Source organism: Moschus berezovskii, chromosome 15 (assembly GCF_049115385.1).
Source record: "Moschus berezovskii isolate FMDL1 chromosome 15, NW_MosBer_1.0, whole genome shotgun sequence".
In the NCBI taxonomy this organism is placed as follows: domain Eukaryota; kingdom Metazoa; phylum Chordata; class Mammalia; order Artiodactyla; family Moschidae; genus Moschus; species Moschus berezovskii.
This window is the reverse complement of record NC_142474.1, coordinates 4,187,327-4,205,544: the sequence shown is the minus strand read 5'-3', so window position 1 is coordinate 4,205,544 and position 18,218 is coordinate 4,187,327. Positions and strand designations below refer to the sequence as shown.

At 45.9% G+C, this 18,218-nt stretch overlaps 1 protein-coding gene across 3 annotated transcripts in view; it reads right to left on the bottom strand.

Moving 5' to 3' along the window:
• ATP9A (ATPase phospholipid transporting 9A) overlaps positions 1-18,218 on the bottom strand; it is a 135,356-nt gene that overhangs the window by 49,070 nt on the left and 68,068 nt on the right. For all 3 annotated transcript variants that reach the window (XM_055393700.2, XM_055393707.2, XM_055393716.2), the window contains exons 11-13: positions 14,575-14,735; positions 14,203-14,345; positions 13,147-13,259 (exon numbers count right to left, since the gene is read on the bottom strand). In XM_055393700.2, the coding sequence (XP_055249675.2) occupies positions 13,147-13,259; positions 14,203-14,345; positions 14,575-14,735 (417 nt within the window). The remainder of the gene's footprint in view (positions 1-13,146; positions 13,260-14,202; positions 14,346-14,574; positions 14,736-18,218) is intronic.

The following is an 18,218-nucleotide window of genomic DNA, read 5'->3' as shown; positions in this document are numbered from 1 at the left end:
TACCAGAAGTCCACTCAAGGTCGATTTTCAAGAGTTAACTGAAATGTGCTCAAGCTGTGCCTTCGGCACTGGCCAAGGACCCTAATTCTCATCTAAGAAGCGGCTGCCCGGCTTACACAGCCCTCATCCACCTCTATACCTTTTAGCACATGGCTTGTCCTCCTAATGGGTTAAGTCTTGGGGAAAAGGTTTTGAGCAACATGGTAAAAAGAAAAGCAGAGACATTACTTTGTCAACAAAGGTCCATCTAGTCAAGGCTATGGTTTTTCCATGTATGGATGTGAGAGTTGAACTATAAAGAAAGCAGAGTGCTTAAGAATTGATGCTTATGAACTGTGGAGTTGGAGAAGATTCTTGAGAGTCCCTTGGACTGCAAGGAGATCCAACCAGTCATCCTAAAGGAGATCAGTCCTGGGTGTTCATTGGAAGGACTGATGTTGAAGCTGAAACTCCAATACTTTGGCCACCTGATGCGAAGAGCCGACTCATTTGAAAAGACCCTGATGCTGGGAAAGATTGAAGGCAGGAGGAGAGGGGGATGACAGAGGATGAGATGGTTGGATGGCATCATCAACTCGATAGACATGGGTTTGGGTGGACTCCGGGAGTTGGTGATGGACAGGGAGGCCTGGCGTGCTGCGGCTCATGGGGTCGCAAAGAGTCAGACACGACTGAACTGAACTAAAGGTGAGAAATCTGAGTCTGATTCTCGGGTAGGTGTCAACAGTGGTGTGACCTCAAGCAAGGCCAATCTGCCCTCTGGGCCTTGGTTTCCTGCCAATGAGAGGAGTGGGCTGGGGTTGGTTTTCAACCCACATGTAGAGTAGAGGAACCCCGAGAAACACACTCAGCAGCATCAAACATGGAGGACAAGCAGTCCCATCCCCACCTGTGTACCGTCAGGTACCATGAAGGCTCTGCTTAGAAGAATGGGTTCTACTGCTTTGCTCTGTGCTGTGCTGAGTTGCTCTATTGCCTTAAAATATAAATAAAAATTAAGGCCAGTAGAAACAGTCCACTTGTCAGTAGTCTGTGAGTTAGTGATCACAGTATCAAAGGGCAAAATGATAGGCTACTGAATGAGGAATTCCCCAGGTCAGTAGGTGCCCAGTATGCTACTGGAGCTCAGTGGAGAAATAACTCTAGAAGGAATGAAGGGATGGAGCAAAAGCAAAACCAATACCCAGCTGTGGATGTGACCAGTGATAGAAGCAAGGTCCGGTGCTGTAAAGAGCAATATTGCATAGGAACCTGGAATGTTAGGTCCATGAATCAAGGCAAATTGGAAGTGGTCAAAAAGGAGATGGCAAGAGTGAACGTCGACATTCTAGGAATCAGTGAACTGAAATGGACTGGAATGGGTGAATTTAACTCAGATGACCATTATATATACTACTGTGGGCAGGAATCCCTTAGAAGAAATGGAGTAGCCATCGTGGTCAACAAAAGAGTCCGAAATGCAGTACTTGGATGCAATCTTAAAAACAACAGAATGATTTCTGTTCGTTTCCAAGGCAAACCATTCAATATTACAGTAATCCAGGCCTATGCCCCAACCAGTAACGCTGAAGAAGCCGAAGTTGAACGGTTCTATGAAGACCTACAAGACCTTTTAGAACTAACACCCAAAAAAGATGTCCTTTTCATTATAGGAGACTGGAATGCAAAAGTAGGATGTCAAGAAACACCTGGAATAACAGGCAAATTTGGCCTTGGAGCACGGAATGAAGCAGGGCAAAGGCTAATAGAGTTTTGCCAAGAGGATGCACTGGTCATAGCAAACACCCTCTTCCAACAACACAAGAGAAGACTCTACACATGGACATCACCAGATGGTCAACACCGAAATTAGACTGTTTATATTCTTTGCAGCCAAAGATGGAGAAGCTCTATACAGTTAGCAAAAACAAGACCAGGAGCTGACTGTGGCTCAGATCATGAACTCCTTATTGCCAAATTCAGACTTAAATTGAAGAAAGTAGGGAAAACCACTAGACCATTCAGATATGACCTAAATAAAATCCCTTATGATTATACAGTGGAAGTGAGAAATAGATTTAAGGGACTAGATATGATAGATAGAGTGCCTGATGAACTCTGGACGGAGGTTCGTGACATTGTACAGGAGACAGGGACCAAGACCATCCCCACGGAAAAGAAATGCAAAAAAGCAAAATGGCTGTCTGAGGAGGCCTTACAAATAGCTGTGAAAAGAAGAGAAGCGAAAAGCAAAGGAGAAAAGGAAAGATATAAGCATCTGAATGCAGAGTTCCAAAGAATAGCAAGGAGAGATAAGAAAGCCTTCCTCAGAGATCAATGCAAAGAAATAGAGGAAAACAACAGAATAGGAAAAACAAGAGATCTTTTCAAGAAAATTAGAGATTCCAAGGGAACATTTCATGCAAAGATGGGCTCGATAAAGGACAGAAATGGTATGGACCTAACAGAAGCAGAAGATATTAAGAAGAGGTGGCAGGAATACACAGAAGAACTGTACAAAAAAGATCTTCACGACCAGGATAGTCACGATAACGTGATCACTGACCTAGAGCCAGACATCTTGGAATGTGAAGTCAAGTGGGCCTTAGAAAGCATCACTATGAACAAAGCTAGTGGAGGTGACGGAATTCCAGTTGAGCTATTTCAAATGTTGAAAGATAATGCTGTGAAAGTGCTGCACTCAATATGCCAGCAAATTTGGAAATCTCAGCAGTGGCCACAGGACTGGAAAAGGTCAGTCTTCATTCCAATCCCAAAGAAAGGCAATGCCAAAGAATGCTCAAACTACCGCACAATTGCATTCATCTCACATGCTAGTAAAGTCATGCTCAAAATTCTCCAAGCCAGGCTTCAGCAATATGTGAACCGTGAACTCCCACATGTTCAAGCAGGTTTTAGAAAAGGCAGAGGCACCAGAGATCAAATTGCCAACATCCGCTGGATCATGGAGAAAGCAAGAGAGTTCCAGAAAAACATCTATTTCTGCTTCATTGACTATGCCAAAGCCTTTGACTGTGTGGATCACAATAAGCTGTGGAAAATTCTAAAAGAGATGGGACTACCAGACCACCTGACCTGTCTCTTGAGAAACCTGTATGCAGGTCAGGAAGCAACAGTCAGAACTGTACATGGAACAACAGACTGGTTCCAAATAGGAAAAGGAGTACGTCAAGGCTGTATATTGTCCCCTTGCTTATTTAACTTATATGCAGAGTACATCATGAGGAACGCTGGGCTAGAAGAAACACAAGCTGGAATCAAGATTGCCAGGAGAAATATCAAAAACCTCAGATATGCAGATGACACTACCCTTATGGCAGAAAGTGAAGAGGAACTCAAAGGCCTCTTGATGAAAGTAAAAGAAGAGAGTGAAAAGGTTGGCTTGAAGCTCAACATTCAGAAAACAAAGATCATGGCATCTGGTCCCATCACTTCATGGGAAATAGATGGGGAAACAGTGGAAACAGTGTCAGACTTTATTTTTTTGGGCTCCAAAATCACTACAGATGCTGACTGCAGCCATGAAATTAAAAGACGCTTACTCCTTGGAAGAAAAGTTATGACCAACTTTGATAGTATATTAAAAAGCAGAGACATTACTTTGCCAACAAAGGTCTGTCTAGTCAAGGCTATGGTTTTTCCAGTGTTCATGTATGGATGTGAGAGTTGGACTGTGAAGAAAGCTGATCGCAGAAGAATCGATGATTTTGACTGTGGTGTTGGAGAAGACTCTTGAGAGTCCCTTGGACTGCAAGGAGATCCAACCAGTCCATTCTAAAGGAGATCATTGGAAGGGTGTTCATTGGAAGGACTGATGCTAAAGCTGAAACTGCAATACTTTGGCCACCTCATGCGACGAGTTGACTCACTGGAAAAGACTCTGATGCTGGGAAAGGTTGGGGGCGGGAGGAGAAGGGGACGACAGAGAATGAGATGGCTGGATGGCATCACCGACTCTGTGGACATGAGTTTGAGTGAACTCCGGGAGTTGGTGATGGACAGGGAGGCCTGGCGTGCTGCGATTCATGCGGTCGCGGAGAGTCGAACACGACTGAGCGACTGAACTGAACTGAAAACTTAGATACGCTCCCATGACCCGCCTGATCAGCCTCTCTCTCCAAGCTCCTTATCCTGCCTCAGGGCCTTTGCACTTGCTGTGCCCACTGCCTGGAACACTGTTTCCCACACCTTTGCAGAATTAGCTCATTCCACTGCATCATTCAGGCCCCAAATTCCACATCGCCTCCTCAAAGGTGCCTTCCCCTGATCCCCTGATTGGCCCTGCCTCATGTGCTGCCCCACTGGGAACCCCGCTTCCATGGCACCACGTGTGTTACTGTCTGCACTGGCTAAAACTGGCTCGTTCACCTGAGAATTCTGCTAGACCATGAAAACAGATAGCTTGTCTACTGAATTCTAGTACCAAGGGCAGGAGATAACTTGCCTCAGATGTTTGTTGAACAAACAAACAACTTAATCTTCCTGAGATAACGGTGAGAAGTCCTCATCTGACACTCCCCCCCCATTTTTAAGAGAAATAAATATCGAATTGACCAACATCGGTTCCACATTTTAAGTCACAATTTAGGACAAAAGACCTATCATAACCTCCCTACCTCCACAACTGAGTCTCGGAAGCAAGAGATGTTTGTGAGTTACTGAATAGTATGTTCCACTAAAAACATATTTTATCCAACAGAGGAGAAGCGATCTGATCTTTTAGAATGAATCATGTTTTATACCCATGAACACATGGTTGCCCAAAATAGAGAACAGATGGGTTATGAGAAACAAGAAAAGACTTTCATTTAATTTTTTAATACTATTTTTAGCAGTGGCATCAGACTCCTCAGGTAATTAGACAATTACTAAATTATTCTGGTCACGCAGGCATACACGCTGCTCTGGCTTCCTGCTCTGTTAACCTCTGGTGTCAAGAGGACACGGGTTTCACTTCCAGGCCAAAGGGCGCTGCATGGTAACCATAATTAGAGTAATATATCAGAACTACAGTTTAAATGAATCATTATTTGCCAAGTGCTTTTAATTATAAAAAATTTAACTCTAAAATTATAACGAGGACTGAAGATTTACAGAAAGGTCCCCTCTCGCAGTGAGGCTAAATCAAGAATGTTTTTTTTTTTTTTCCTTCAAAGTTCTGTAATTTATGTTCTGGCCGTGGACGTGTGTCTTCATTTTTTTGCCCACATTCCTCAGCACCTGGACCAAATTATTATTTACCATTAGGAGCAATAACAAGACCTTTGACAAAGTAATTGCTCTGGCTGGCCAGCTTTAGCAACAGCGGGTTGGAAGGGAAGGCTGAATTAAGGGTGTCTTTCACAAACCTTTGGGCTTTAGAAGCAATTTGATTATGTCTACAGGAGTCAGATACTTTCACTAATATTTTAAATGTGGGATAACACAGAGCCCTGGGGCTTTGCATTCCAGGTGAAACCACTCCACAGCATGGCAAAAAGAGAAACAAAGCCCAGATTTTTGCAAAGACCCCACTCTCAGATCAAGGAACTTCTTGACAATAAACTAGAAGATGACGGTGACTGAATCAGACCAACGTCACAAGCAACTGATGTGCTGCCTCCACGTGCCTGTCTCTCTCTGCAATTGATATTGATCCCCCTTTACTGCTAAGATCGTCTGGCCTGTCTCAGATTTGGAGAGGGAAATGGCAACCCACTTCTGTGTTCCTGCCTGGAGAATCCCATGGACAGAGGAGCCTGGCAGGCCATGGTCCATGGGACTGCAGAGAGTCGGACATGACTGAAGCAACTAAACACACACACACACACACACACACACACACACACACTACTAAGATGTTTCAGGGAAGACGGGTCATAACCACTGATTCTGATTTAACTTGCAAATAAAAGGCTCATCCACGCACCAAATGGTGATCCACACATACCAGGAAGGCACTGGTCATTACGAGGGCTCGGCCAGTGTTTGTACTGGGTCCAGTTGTTAAGTATCCTCATGTTGCCCATATGGAAAAGTTTCACATTGTACAGTGTTTATCTCCAGCCTCCTCCCCATAGGCCCTTTAACCTACACACATTTCTTCTTACTTAAAAAATACCAGGGGAAAATAAAAACAGATGTGGTATCCACAGAAGCAGGTTACGGCCCTTTCTGCCCTAAGGGGGAAACCACCGGTCCTCTTAAGGAGGGGAGGACACGCTAGGCCCTCCTGAGGTCAGAAGTCGGATGAAGAATCAAGCTCTCCGCACACAGAGGCCCCTGCCTCGGGCCCGGGGTGGGTGTCCCGCACCGTGGGGTGTCATTCCACGCCACCCTAGCAAACAAATGAGACTTAGAGACTCCCTGAAAAAAAGGGGCCTCCGTCTCTCGTTACTAATCCACGGCAAGGGTCTTTCCCGATGAGAACCCGAGCCTGTATTTCAGGAAAGAGTAACACAAAAATTCAATGCCCAGACACCATGAATACACACCTTCTCCCCCCCATCTTCTTTCCAAATGCAGTGAAAACATAACCACTCGTGAACGTTCACAAGCTCAACGGCTACCACGAATGGGCTGCTTAAAAGTACACGACTGAAGAGACGGGATTCCCGCTTCAGCCCCCAGGTAGAGCTGAGAGCTGATGACTCACTAACCTCAAAGGGCCACTCCTAGAGACAGGCTCAGAGCTACAGCTTCCAGATCAATCGACTGACTTACAGGCTAAGTGACTGAATAAACCTAACACGCACCACCAGCCAGGCTTCCCTGGCGGCTCCGAGTGTGAAGAATGGGCCTGCACTGTGGGAAACTAGGTTCAATCCCTGGGTCGGGAAGAGCCCCTGGAGAAGGGAACGGCAACCCATTCCAGTATTCTAGCCTGGAGAATCCCATGGACAGAGGAGCCTGCTGGGCTACAGTCCATGGGGTCACAAAGAGTCAGACACAACTAAGCAACTAACACTTACTATGTAATAGTACACAACTTTCTGTATGACAAAGGCAACAAATTTCAATTTGCTGAAACTGAATCACATGTAACACGGGGGTTGTCAGCTTGGGAGATTCTGCCCTCCCCCTTGGACAGTGTCTGGAGATATGTGGGGCCGTCACAAAGAGCAGGGGGAGTGTACTGCACGCATCCAGACAGTGGAGGGCACGGGTGTTGCCAGACACCCTCAATGAACAGGCTGGCCCCCACAACAAAGAATGATCCCGCCCACAAAGTCATCACGGCAAGGCTGGGAACCACACATGCACCCACTGCTGCCACAAAACCAGGATCAGGACGGTGAGACCGACCTGTGCAAGTGCTGAACTGGAGCCTGTCAATTTAAGACTCGAATTTTTTGCTTTTGAGTTTTTTAATATCGCATTACAATATGATGTGTCTTAATGTTTTTTGCCATCTCAATGAATTTTCCTTCCTAGGTGCATTCCTCACTCTACCCCTATCTGGCCCTGTTATATAACCATTCAAAAGGATCACAATTATGACATGTGTGGGAGAAAAAGGAAGCTGGACAGTGTTATTCTAACAGTGGGTCTTAATCAGAAATGCTTCTCTGAATAACCAGGAAAGGTTTTAAGAAATATATATATATAACATGCCCAGGTCCCGGTCACTTAAAGAATACAGTAGGGCCCATGCATATATACATATTTTTCAATTCTACAGATATTTTTTTGATCCTCAACTCTAGTTTTAAAGAATTACAAAAATATAATGACTTTTTGCTGGAAAGAAAAAAGAACCAGAGGGAGATAGAGAAAGACAGCAGGCATCTCCACAGACACAGAGGCAGACAAATGGCGTGGCGTTTCACACAGTCAGGTGTTAACACCGGTGATCTCTGACTGATGTGAATACAGGTGATTTCAATGTTTTTTCTTTCCACCAATCCACATTATTTATTTTTTCTGTAGCCAAAAAAAAAAAAAAATGTATCCTAAGAAAGGATTAGAATTCTTTTTTAATGAGTAAAAAACAAAGTAAGCTTTGTGTCCCAGAGAAAAACACGTGAGTAAAAGTTCTTCCCTGAGCAAACATAACCTTCTCTGTGCTTCCTATGGATGCAGAAAGCAAGAGACACGCTACCTGGAACACAGCACGTACTGATAACTGAACGCATCCTGTGCATATGTCTTGTGCAGAAAGTAAATCACAAACTCACATGTTCACCAACATACTCATCAAAAGGAAAAGGAAAAAAACTGCTCAGTAAATTCCAACTCTAACAAATCCTAAAACAGTATCAGAGACAAACTATTAAGTGAAAAAGCACAGTTCACAGATCAAAATATGTGTAATAAGGTGACCTATGTTTTTAAAAAAAAGAAGAAGGAGAATGTACCCATATAAAATAGCCTAGAAGGACACTCAAAAGCACTGGTCTTGGTTTTCTCTGACAAAGGATACCACGTGGCTCCCAATCCCCATAGTCATTATTTTTCTCAGACACATATATCAATAAAAGTTAAAGATACTTCCACTTGCCAGGGTGAGTAAAATAAAATAGATGATTCCATATTCCGGCAATATACAGACTAGTCATCTCTTTTGACCAGTTGAGAAAAAAAGTAAGTACCTTCCCCACATGTGTTTTCAAGTTGTATACATACTGCGCTGTGCATTGCGAAACAACAAAAGATTATAAAATGATGTGATAGAAAGAAGAGAGCGTATTTCACAGAGTTAGCTAAAAGTTCAAAATAACATGCTGAGGATTACAGATTTAAAATTATAATTATTTACAGTTACAGATTCAAATTGTCGTATCTGTTTGTCATAAAGGAGCATGAAGTGCTGACACACGCTGCAACCTGGAAAAACCTTGGAGATGTTATGCCAAGTGAAATAAGCCAGGTGCAAAAGGTATTGATTGATTCCAGGCATCTGAGATGTCCAGAACAGGCAAACCCACAGAGACAAAAAGTAAACGGGTGGCTGCAGGAGCTGGGGAACGGCGGAGTCCAAGAGACGGGGGGCGTCCCTCTTTGGAGTGGTGAAAACAGTCTGAAATTAGATAGCAGTGGCAATTGCAGAACATTGAGAATATACTAATAAACCCTGACCTGTACACTTAAGAGGATAAATGTTATGGTTTGTGAACCATCTCTCAATTTTTTAAAGGTGTCAGTAAGTAAATCAATAAGTCAGAGGAAAAATCATCACACCTCCCTAGCCTGTCACAGGTTTCCCTCATAATGGGTTGGCCATTTCTTTGTGGTTTGCTTGGGCCTGTATTAATCATCTGGAGTTTCCCTGCAGGAATCTTGTAAAACCACCTGCCTTCTTTATGAGGTTAATTTAGTTAAATAACATCCCTAAAACCAGTCACCTAGACACTCATAAAACACAGTCTGTATTCCAATGTTTCGAAAATAAACAATCGCAGAATTCTGACTCCTTCTGCAGGACACTTCAAGGACTGTACCTGACAAATGTCCATCTGATAAATCAAGTGAGGGTCCCAGGGTCAATCTTCATGCTCTTAGTAAGCTTTAAATTTTGCTTTAATTTTGAAGATGAAACTGAAGTGTGCGTGAACACTCAAATCTTTCCTTCCTGCACCTCCATGGGTCACCTTGCACCCTCTGTTTTGGAGTTCACAGATCTAGAACAGTGATATTCTGAAAAATAACGGCGGACCTTAGATTCAGGGTGGGCTTCCCAGGTGGCGTGGTTATAAAAAAATCCCCCTGCCAATGCAGAAGATGCAGGATCTATCCCTGGGTCAGGAAGATCCCCTGGAGAAGGAAATGCAATCCACTCCAGTATTCTTGCCTGGGAAACCCCATGGACAGAGGAGCCTGGCAGGCCACAGTCCATGGGGTCACAAAAGAATCAGACATGGCTTAGCAACTAAATAACAATTAGATTCAAAGTAGCTATAGTATCTCTGTTGCATTCTGGAATCACCTGGTTCACCTGTGAAAATTTGTAAGTCCAGCCACCACTCCTAGAGATTCTGACTCGGTCCCTGCCCATCTCACCCAGGAGTTCCAAACGCTGTATTTGGGAGACGCTGTTATAAACGTCCTATTATTACACTCTAAAGGGCGGATGGATGGCTGAAATGGGCTCAGGAGAATCCCACTGCGGGGGCGGGTACGGTGTAAGAATGGCTTGTGGGGATGATTCCACAACTCTGTAAGTTTACTTGAAAAACGCATTAAACAGTACGCTTAACATTGCTGAATGTTATGGTGTGTATGTTATACTTCAATAAAGCTGTTAAAAAAACAACAAGACAGGAAAGGCTTCATACTTGTCCTCACAAAAGAATCCGTGTGTTTACTGTGGGCTTTTCGCTGTCCGGAGAGAAGGGTACAGACGGCCTCCCTGGGGGCGGGGGTGTCCACACCATCCCGGCCTCTCCCCATCATACCCCGTTCTTTCAAACCCAAGGCCAGGATGGGTGAGTCAATTTATGAGCCTCTGCTAAAGAAAGGGTGCTGAGAGTTCACTGTAAAAAATGCTGTTTTCTGACTCTCAGCACTTAACAGAGAGGCTTATCTTCACTCCCCCAAAAATGGGTCACAAAGCTGAACCCGACAAACATCCTGAGAAAGGGTGGCCTCTGTCAATACCACAAGCTCTTAAAAACACCACCAGGATGGGTAGGGGTGTGCCTCCCGCCAGGGCACGTACTGCAGTGTATGATGCTGTCTAACATAACCGTCGGCAGGCCGGCACCGCTGACACAGCGCTCCGAGGGAGGCGGGACCCAGCCAGGGGCTGACAAGTGTGACGATCCACACGGTGACCCCTGCGGGGGAGTCCGGAGGGCACTGGGTGGGGGGGTGATGGTTCGGAGGGAAGACTACTCTAAGACACAGAAGTGAAGCGGCTCACCCAAGCCGGAAAGCTGCAGGCCGCGGTGTACCGCGGTGAGCGGGAGGAGAGGCTGAGCCACGGGAGACGGTGGGGAGGGGATGCGGGCCATGCTGGACACCACGGACCCTGCTGCCAGGACCAGGGCGGGCAGGAGGGAAGCAGGGAAACCTTGCGGGGGTCTCTGCAGACAGCCAGGCAAGGGAGAGTGCAGCTTCTGCCTAGTGAGCGAGAGGGGATGACAACCGAAGCCAAGCGGGTGGTCTGGGGGGCAGGCCTGTGACTGCAGGCAGGTGGCCACGGGGCAGGAAGCAGGGGCATTTCCCGAATCCCTGGACGGAGCTCACAGGGAAAAGCGGCATGGTGCTAATGAAGACGAGCATAACTCTGTGCAACCACACAAGGGATGCAGTGAGGACGGGGTGGGGGTACACAGCCCTCCCGACACGTGAGCGGGGATGCCGAGGAGTCCAGGCTAAAGCTCCAGGTCGGGTCGATGCAGACACGGGAGCCACCAGCTTTGACAGGGCAGCAGAAGCTGGCAGAGAGGGGAGCCCCCTAGAGAGCGACACACGGAGCCCAGCACAGACTCCACGACATGACGCTGGAAGATGGGTCAGACAGAGGGGAAAGGAAGCGGGGTGGGCTGGGGCTTCTCCCCCCAGCCCAGCCACGTCCTTGTGATTTTCTAACAGTCTTAAAGTCCATCTTTGAAAAAGGTCCATGGATCCATTTTGAGTCAAGCCACGACGCCCACACAGGCAGCCAGGGGAATGGCAGGTGCTTCGTGCTGGCTGTAGGTCATGACTCGACATGGATGGAATGAGCTGTTCTTTACATAAAATCCACCCTTGCTTCCATGCTCTGTTTCCTGCCCTGCCGTGTTCAGGAGACACCCTGGAAATGCAGGTGTGCCAGCTAGCAAATGTCCCAGAAAATGAAAATGTTGACTCTAACTGTGCCGCTAAGTATTCAGAGTCCATCTCTGATCCTTACACAAAAACACATTTTTAACTGGCCTTCTGACTGCAGAATCAGTATCTACTTGGACAAATTCAAGCAAAATATGGCCTCTTTATTCTCTTGTTCTCAAACCAGTGTCATAACCCCGCAGCTGGTCTAATGCAAGTCTATGTTAGCTCTGGGTGTGTTTTCAGAATTACCAAGGGAATTGCTTGTTTATCATCTCTCCTTTAACACACAGAAGCCCATCTGAATGAGCCAGAATCTCTAGGGTATCAGGCCCAGGTCAATGTCTTTTGTTTTGCTTTTATTCTATTTGTTTTTTAAAACATCACTAGGAATTCTGATGAACAGCCCAGGTGGAGATCCACTGGTCTAACATTTTAGGACTCTTAGGACACTTACAAGTAATATCTTTCTCTAAAAAAAAAAAAAATGGTTTTGAAAAACCTTGTAGGGGGGGAGAAAACCAGGAGCAGATAAGTTGATAGTCATTTCTGATCATTTCTTCCACGAGATTGCTGAGTTGAAAAGAGATGAGGAACTAAAGCTCATCAGTTACACCATGATTATGTCACAAGCAGTCCATCAATTACTGATTGCTTTTGCTCATAACTGGGGAAAAGGAAGAAGTAAACATGTCTATAAACTCGAAGGAGAACCATGACATTCTCAGAGCTTTTTCTGGTACTGCTGTTGCTGCTGCTGCTAAGTCGCTTTAGTTGTGTCCGACTCTGTGCAACCCCATAAACAGCAGCCCATCATGCTCCTCTGTCCCTGGGATTCTCCAGGTAAGACACTGGAGTGGGCTGCCTTTGCCTTCTCTGTTTCTGGTATTGCTGCTGCTGCTAAGTTGCTTCAGTCGTGTCCGACTCTGTGTGACCCCATAGACGGCAGCCCATCAGGCTCCCCTGTCCCTGGGATTCTCCAGGTAAGAACACCGGAGTGCGTTGCCTTTGCCTTCTGTGTTTCTGGTACTAGTTATTGGCAAATAATTTCCTTCCACGTTTCCCCTATCATCCATTAGTAGTTCAGTAGATCAGCCCTTGGGATGAGGAAGATGGGAAAAACCTGAACTGCAGGTTTATTCAAAACATGAAGAATCAGTGACTGCCAGGGGCTTGGAAGGAAAGGTGGGTGGGGGGAAGCAAGGAGTGACTGCTCACGGACATGGCAGTTCTTTTTCGGGTGAGGAAGATAAAAACAGATTGTGGCGAGGATTACACAACTCTGAATACTCAAAACAACCCACTGAGTTGTACACATTTAATGGGTGAATCATATGGTATTATGAACTCTTCCCAATAGAGATGCTAGTAAATATTTTCAAACATCACTTTGGGTATCAAAACAGAAGGCTTTACCTGGGTGTAAATACTAAAAATGTGGCTTTGAACTTCATCCATTGAGTCGAGGCCATAGGCTACAGTGCCAAGATGGAGCCGTTTGAAAACCATCTCATTCTGGGTAAGAGTTCCTGAAACACAAAACAAGGAGTGACTGTGCCTACATCCTGAAGCTCTTAATAACAGTAACAAAAGTTGTTTGTTTTCCGGTTTTTGTTTTTGTTTTTTTGAGAGTTTACTCTACGTCACACACTGGTTTCAGCACTGCTTCTGCTGGAGTAGACATCTGTGACATTCTGTCAGCCTGGAATCCAAGAATTTCTTCTAAAAACAGAACCTTAGAGTTCCAGGGGAAATGATCATCCTTGGTCCCTGGGATGGTCTAGAGAGAATGCCAATCAGGGTGCCTGCCTCATTCCATTGGCCAAGAGGGCGGGACATGACATACACGAGGCCAATCAGAGTCAATCCCGAAGGCACCAAAAGCTTGACCAGCGAGAGGCACAGACAACAGAGGAGCAGAGTCGAGTCGAGGCCACCTGGACCTGGACACAGCGGAGCCTGCCTGGCTCTCCCTCCTGAGGCCTAGTCTTGCTCCGCCTTCCCGGACCTCTCCAACAGGTCCGCTTCTAGCCCACGTTCACTAGATGGTAGAGATGGAGGTCAAACCCAGGCCTCCCCACTTGCTCTCAACCACGACAGCCACCGCGTAACTCGATAGGTGCTAAACTGTGAAGAGGCATTTCAGGATGTGGTTTCAAGGTCAGGACTTGAAGCCAGTCTTAGTTCAAAGCCTGCTTCTGACAAGTCACGGAGCCAAGCCACTTAATAACTCCAAACTCACAATATCAGGGGAGGGTTAAGTGACTAGATATAGACACCCAGGACAGTGCTTTTCCACACGATTAGCACTAAGTAAGGCTTTGCTGCTATCATCATCATGTCCCAAGGAGTCTATCTTCATCCAAAGATGAACAGGATAAAAGGACTGCAACACTCATCTCCAATACCTAAAGAAAGATACTCCAAGCATCTTCTTTAACTTTGAATCCTGCAAGGGCCCCGGACACTCACCCGTCTTGTCTGTGAGTAGGTAGGAAATCCTCCCCAGCTGCTCAGGAATCGTGCTGGAGCGAACCACGGTCCCGGGGATTTTTGAGTCCCGGCGAATGACCCAGCTGTACACGATCTTGCCCATGTCCAGGTTCACACGCAGGCTGGGCAGAGAATCAGAGCACACAGGTTACCAGGATACACACAAAAAGCTGCTCAGATCTCAACACCGATTCCAAAATGCACATCGCGGGGGCCGTAACAGTCAGCGCAAATGAGACCCCACCTGTTCCGGGTCATTCCTTTACAAGGGACCAGCTCCTTCTCAAAACCACAAAAGCATGACCTTCAAACACGCGCAGACGCTGTGGCACCTGCCCGCTCTCAGCGCACCTGATGGGGATGATGTTGGAGAACAGGAGGAGGAAGCGGATGATCTGCAGGTACCAACGTCCGGCAAAGTGCTGGAGGGCGACCATGACCAGCGACACCACCACCAGGGCCGCGAAGAGGATCTTCGTGAGGCAGTTCACCTCCAGGTCGAACAGGCCAATCTGCGGGACGGCACGCAGGCAGGCACTGACGAGCTGCTGCCACCCACAGCCCACCCGGACGGCCGGGCCTGCCCCGGACACCCGCGCCCCGGGTGAGACGGCAGGCTCTGCGGCTCCCCGCAACTGTGGGTGAGAACACGGGGCTCCACGGAGTAACCGACATCCCCGGGACCTCAATGAGTCTCACTGTGGTTTTTTCTCTACGATTTAAAGATGTAGCATGGAACATATAAGCGGGTTACTGCTGCCTCCAGTGGTGCTGTGCACTGCATGGCCTCGACCATGCTCCCAGCGACCTGTGAAATGACCCAGTTCTACACCACGCACTGGTTCTGTACTGCATGGAGACTGAGGGCACACACCACCAGTGGCATCTAATTTTTAGGTGATGCATTACTGAACGTTATTATTTTAATGACTATATATTTAACCTTAAAGCATGTTTTTAAAAAATGGAACCAGCCCATGAAACCCATCACTTTGTAGAAACATGGCCCCACATAAGGCTAAAACCTCAAATAAGTGGCATTTATAGTTGTAATATAGTTGAATATATGTAATAAACTTGGATATATATAATATAGTTATTATATGTAATATAGTCGGAGTACAAAAATCAAACAGGGCAAAGGCTAACAGAGTTTTGACAAGAGAACGCACTGGTCATAGCAAACACCCTCTTCCAACAACGCAAGAGAAGACTCTACACGTGGACATCACCAGATAGTCAATAACAACATCAGGTTGATTATATTCTTTGCAGCCAAAGATGGAGAAGCTCTATACAGTCAGCAAAAATAAGATCGGGAGCTTACTGTGGCTCAGATCATGAATTCCTAATTGCCAAATTCAGACTTAAATTGAAGAAAGTAGTGAAAACCACTAGACCATTCAGGTATGACCTAAATCAAATCTCTTACAATTATACAGTGGAAGTGACAGAGATTCAAGGGACTAGATCTGATAGACAGAGTGCCTGAATAACTATCGATGGAGGTTCGTGACATTGTTCAGGAGGCAGAGATCAAGACCATCCCAAGAAAAAGAAATGCAGAAAGGCAAAATGGCTGTCTGAGGCCTTACAAATAGCTGAGAAAAGAAGAAAAGTGAAAGGTAAAGGAGAAAAGGAAAGATATACCCATCTGAATGCAGAGTTCCCAAGAAGAGCAAGGAGAGATAAGAAAGCCTTCCTCAGTGATCAGTGCAAAGAGATAGAGGAAAACAATAGAATAGGAAAGAGTAGAGAGCTCTTCAAGAAAATTAGAGATTCCAAGGGAACATTTCATGCAAAGATGGGCTCGATAAAGGACAGAAATGGTATGGACCTAACAGAAGCAGAAGAGATTAAGAAGAGGTGGCAAGAATACACAGAAGAACTGTACAAAAAAGACCTTCATGACCCAGATAATCACGATGGTGTGATCACTCACCTAGAGCCAGACATCCTGGAATGTGAAGTCAAGTGGGCCTTAGGAAGCATCACTATGAACAAAGCTAGCGGAGGTGATGGAATTCCAGTTGAGCTATTTCAAATGTTGAAAGATGATGCTGTGAAAGTGCTGCACTCAATATGCCAGCAAATTTGGAAAACTCAGCAGTGGCCACAGAACTGGAAAAGGTCCGTTTTCATTCCAATCCCAAAGAAAGGCAATACAAAGAATGCTCAAACTACCGCACAATTGCACTCATCTCACATGCTAGTAAAGTAATGCTCAAAATTCTCCAAGCAAGACTTCAACAGTATATGAACCATGAACTTCCAGATGTTCAAGCTGGATTTAGAAAGGGCAGAGGAACCAGAGATCAAACTGCCAACATTTGTTGGATCACAGAAAAAGCAAGAGAGTTCCAGAAAGACATCTACTTCTGCTTTATTGACCACGCCAAAGCCTTTGACTGTGTGGATCACAACATACTGTGGAAAATTCTGAAAGAGATGGAACTATCAGACCACCTTACCTGCCTCTTGAGAAACCTGTATGCAGGTCAAGAAGCAACAGTTAGAACCAGACATGGAACAGCGGACTGGTTCCAAACTGGGAAAGGAGTATGTCAAGGCTGTATATTGTCACCCTGCTTATTTAACTTATATGCAGAGTACATCATGCGAAATGCCAAGCTGGATGAAGCACAAGCTGGAATCAAGATTGCCGGGAGAAATATCAATAACCTCAGATATGCAGATGACAACACCCTTATGGCAGAAGCAAAGAGGAAGTAAAGAGTCTCTTGATGAAAGTGAAAGAGGAGAGTGAAAAAGCTGGCTAAAAACTCAGCATTCAAAAAACTAAGATTATAGAATCTGGTCCCATCACTTCATGGCAAATAGATGAGGAAACAGTGGAAACAGGCTGACTTTATTATGGGGGTTCCAAAATCACTGCAAATGGTGACTGCAGCCATGAAATTAAGACACTTGCTCCTTAGAAGAAAAGCGATGACCAACCTAGACAGCATATTAAAAAGCAGAGACATTACTTGGCTGACAAAGATCCACCTAGTCAAAGCTCTGGTTTTTCCAGTAGTCATGTATGGACGTGACAGTTGGACTATAAAGAAAGCTGACCACCGAAGAATTGAAGTTTTTGAACTGTGGTGTTGGAGAAGACTTTTGAAAGTCCCTTGGACTGCAGGGAAATCAAATCAGTCCATCCTAAAGGAGATCAGTCCTGGGTGTTCATTGGAAGGACTGATGCTGAAGCTGAAGCTCCAATACGTTGACCACCTGATGTGAAGAACTGACTCATTTGAAAAGACCCTGATGCTGGGAAAGAATGAATGTGGGAGAAGAAGGAGATGACAGTGGATGCGATGGTTAAATGGCATCGCTGACTCAATGGACATGAGTTTGACTGAACTCCAGGGGTTGGTGATGGACAGGGGGGCCTGGCCTGCTGCAGTCCACGGGGTCTCAAAGAGTTGAACAGGACTGAGCAACTGAACTGAAAGTTGTAATGATGGTGGTAATGGGGACTGTAACGGTGAGGTCAAATGACTGATATTTGTTCATGGTACTGACAAAGGAAATCATCCTGAAATATTCTGACTAAGAAACTGGAGGAGGGGTAGGGCTGGGCAGGCAGGTCCTGGTGTGTTCGAGCAGTAACAGGGCCATTAGGTGGAACCCAGGGCTGACTCTGCAGGCCATGCCACAGCCAGCAGCTTGGCGTGGGTGTGAAACCAGGTCTACGCAACTCGGCCAGAGCGTGGTGCTTCTCCAGGCCATTTCTCCTCTTGAGAAGAGGCTGCAGACATGTGCTGACAGGCTGGTGTAGGAATTAAAAGTGATGCGGGTGGAGGATGCCGTACAACATGCGGCGAACAGTAAGGACTCAACTGTGGTTGTTTAGTCGCTAAATCATGTCTGACTCTTTGTCAACCCATGGACTGCAGCCCCACCAGGCTCCTCTGTCCATGGAATTTCCCAGGCAAGAATACTGGGGTAGGTTGCCATTTCCTAATCCAGGGAATCTTCCCGACCCA